This window comes from Eutrema salsugineum, unplaced genomic scaffold (assembly GCF_000478725.1).
Source record: "Eutrema salsugineum unplaced genomic scaffold, Eutsalg1_0 scaffold_15, whole genome shotgun sequence".
Taxonomy (NCBI): Eukaryota; Viridiplantae; Streptophyta; class Magnoliopsida; order Brassicales; family Brassicaceae; genus Eutrema; species Eutrema salsugineum.
This window is the reverse complement of record NW_006256867.1, coordinates 6,786,352-6,789,747: the sequence shown is the minus strand read 5'-3', so window position 1 is coordinate 6,789,747 and position 3,396 is coordinate 6,786,352. Positions and strand designations below refer to the sequence as shown.

Here is a 3,396-nt window from a genome sequence, read left to right as displayed (position 1 = left end):
ATTTTAATAAATGAAAACACATTATCGTATTACGATTTGATCCTCCTAATCATGTAATTTGAATCCACTTCTAGATTTTTAATAAGAATTAAACAGCAAAAGAAGTTATTCAAATGTAAACTGCAAAAAGTCATTAAATTATATAATATCATTGTTAAAAAAAGGAGACATACAACCATTGTTCAAAATGAGTTATTAAAACCAAAGACCAAATGGTTACATATTTAACCATTGAGATAAGTTCAAAAGAGTCTAAAAGAGCCTAGATACTTAAAAAAACAGAGACGTAGAAGAAACCTATGTTTCTAGGGTCAGATTAGAGCTTGTAGCTGCATGAGTCGGATCACTTGGAAGAGTTTGATTTGCAGCCAAAAATTCCATGAACTTTGGATCAGTTTCAGTCAAATACCTTTTCACCATAGATAATTTGTCCAGCTTGTCTTGTTGCTCTGCTTCACGCTTGGAGTTCTCAGCCGCTTGTTCTTCTAATTTGCGATGAGCTTCTTGTAGCTTTTCTTCCAGTCCCTTGTATGTTGAAGAGATTCCTGGGCATTTCCTCTTTCCATTGACTTGCGTCTCTGAGAGGCTTCCAATTCCATAAGGAATTCCTCGCTCATTTATGAAAGTCGACTGCAAAAACAAAATAAGGATCAAAGCATCAATGCATATATATTAACATCAAAGCATCAAACAAAGTAACAACTTGAAATCTAAAGAATCAAAGCATAATATAAAAAAATAATACAAACAAAAAAAGAAGACTTTACCTGAAGAAAAAGCTCATTCTCCTCTTCTACGGATAGCTCTAACGATGGTGAAGTACCATCTGAAGTCTCTGAGTCTATCCCGAGGTCAGCCAACTTGGATTCCAGGTTCTTCCTATATACTTCAGCCACATTCTTGGACTTTTGGTCTAAAAATGTTCCATCTGGTTTTGTATGAACCTTGATGAAAACTTCACCAAGACTCACCGGTCTTCCCAACTCTTCTTCCTGAAATGATAACAATATGAATGAAAGAGTTACTTCCCATCATTTCTAACTTACTAAAGATGATATATAACTTATCAATGAAAGAGTTAAAAAATGATATACTTACCATTTCTTGTTGGATTTGGAGGTAGGACTTCTGCCCTGAGAAGTGAAGAGGACCAAGTCCCTTACGCTCAGACATCCGAGCAGCTGATGTGGTGGCACTCTTCTCTTTGGCTTCTTCAGTGTCCCAATACTCAGTCATTTGTTTCCAAAGAGTATCGCCAATCCAGTTTGGTTGTTCTCAAGAAGCCCTAACCTTGCTGACCATGTCTTTCATCTGGAGTAGACATACTCTCTCAAACTTTTTTTGAACCACACCGGTTAATAAGGGATCCCAGGTGTGGGTTTTCTACAAGAAAAATAGAGATGATGATCTTAGTGAGCAATAAAAAACAAATGGCTCATATGGATCAACACAAAAAAGGAGAATAAGGATAGAGAACATTACCGCGAATTCAACAAAGTATCTTTCCTGTCTCTCCCGAGGCACACATGTCCAGCTATAGAATGGGCCATCAAACTTATTTGTAAAAGTTTTTGTTATCTTCCGGGTAAGGGAAGACTTGTCACGCCCAAACCTGCAAACATAGAACAAAGCAAAAGAAACAGTTACAATCCATAACAATACTAAGGTAAGCTAGACACATAAACATGAGAATGTAACTAAGGAAAACAATTTTCCGGGTAAGCTAGACACACAAACATGAATAAAATAAGACTTCAAAAAATCATAACAATTCTAAGCTAGAAAATAATAACAATTGGTGATAACAATTCTTATCATAAAAATTCTTATCTAAAAAAGACATCAAACAATCATAACAATTCTTATCAGGAAATGCAACTAAGAAAGCTAAACACCCTAAACTATGCAAAAACACAATCTACAAGGTAAGTACAAACAACCTAACACCATAAACTATGCAAAAAATCAGAGATTTATAGATTAAGAAACCTACTAAATTAGGGTTTGTTGAATTCATACCATGTTGTGTTCGGCTTCTTTATGGGAGAGAGGACTGTGGTGTATGCTTCCCTGCCAGGCTGAGTGAGCAAGGCATTAAGAATTCTGTGCTGGTCTTTCATGAGATTCCCCGTGAATAGAGCTTCTTCTTCTTTCGCAAATGATTGTGACCTTCGGAGGGACAATTTTGAGCTTGAGAAGCTTGCTCGTGAGATCGCGGAGAGGTTTGTTGTTGAGAGATTGGAGAGCTTCTTCGTTGCGGCTGTGAGACTCTGCACTTTGATGTGGATTGTGTGAGTTTGGGAACAGCTGCGTCGGCGGCGGATAATCCCTCATGGATACTGACGGTTGCTGCGTGGGGACAAGCGGTAGCGACGGCGAGGGCATGAAGTCGTAACGACTTGGCAGAGGCGACGACGTTCTGACTTGCGACGAAGCCACACCTCCTCTTCCTCGTCCTCTCTTCCTTCCACCACGACCAGGCATCCTATGATTGAAGATTTCTGGGGATTTAGGGTTAAAATCGAAAGAATTTGGGATTGAAAAAGAAAGGGATTTAGGGTCTCTTAGTGTTTCTCGAAGGGAAATTGGGAATTATGCTAAGTGTTTCTCGATGGTTAAGTGTTATTTGGGTTTGTTTGCTTTTTTTTTGGGCCGAATTGTTATCGCAAATTAGTTATTAATTTCTGAATGTTATATATTAGTCGTTATATTAGTCGTTATCTCTGACTGCATTACATTACAACTACATTAATTAGTCGCTAATTAGCAACTAATGTCCAACTGTTTTTTATGAGACGTAAATTGAAGAAAAATTAGTCGCCAGTTAGTCATAACATTTAGCAACAGACATATCAGTCGCTAAATTCTGTCGCTAATTAACTGTTTTTTTGTAGTGTCCAACTGAAAAATAATAATAACTGTCTTCTCCATAAAAAAATACCAACTGTCTTTCCCATTAGCTAAAGAAGGTGATGACGAACATATATGATATCTGAGACAAATTTTGAAAAGTTTGTATGGAAGATTTTAAGTGCTTCGACCTACTATAAACCCCATTTTTTATTATATAAAGTTCAACATGCTCAACGTTAGCATAATATGTAGGATAATTAAAACTAGGTACAAAAGTTTCATAAAATAATTACATCATTAAATTATTAACTTTGTCAAAAAAAAAAATCTTCCACAAATATAAGAACAATGTTAGACATTCGACCGTTACCATTTACTCGTATATTTTTAATTACAGAAGGTTTTTTCTGACTATTTTTTTTATTTCTTCAAGAGAACTCTCTCCATTTTTTCGTAAATGTGTGTCATTCTAATCAGTTATTTGACGCGTTTTTCTTCTTCTTCTTAAACATATTTGGTTTATGTTTCTTCTTCTTCTTAATC

General features: G+C 36.1%; 1 protein-coding gene across 1 annotated transcript; it reads right to left on the bottom strand.

Annotated features, from left to right (window-relative positions):
* Positions 1-297: 297 nt before the first annotated feature.
* LOC112088103 lies at positions 298-1,236 on the bottom strand. The gene is made up of 3 exons (XM_024158258.1): positions 1,099-1,236; positions 768-992; positions 298-630 (listed from the first exon to the last, which is right to left on the bottom strand). The coding sequence occupies exons 1-3, from the start codon at positions 1,234-1,236 to the stop codon at positions 298-300; spliced, it is 696 nt and encodes a 231-aa protein (XP_024014026.1).
* Positions 1,237-3,396: the final 2,160 nt, after the last annotated feature.

Coding starts and splice junctions, on each gene's coding strand:
- LOC112088103 (XM_024158258.1), bottom strand. CDS start 1,236: ATGACTGAGTATTGGGACACTGAAGAAGCCAAAGAGAAGAGTGCCACC. Junction 993..1,098: donor TCCAAATCCAACAAGAAATG/GTAAGTATATCA, acceptor TTATCATTTCAG/GAAGAAGAGTTGGGAAGACC. Junction 631..767: donor AGAATGAGCTTTTTCTTCAG/GTAAAGTCTTCT, acceptor TTGTTTTTGCAG/TCGACTTTCATAAATGAGCG.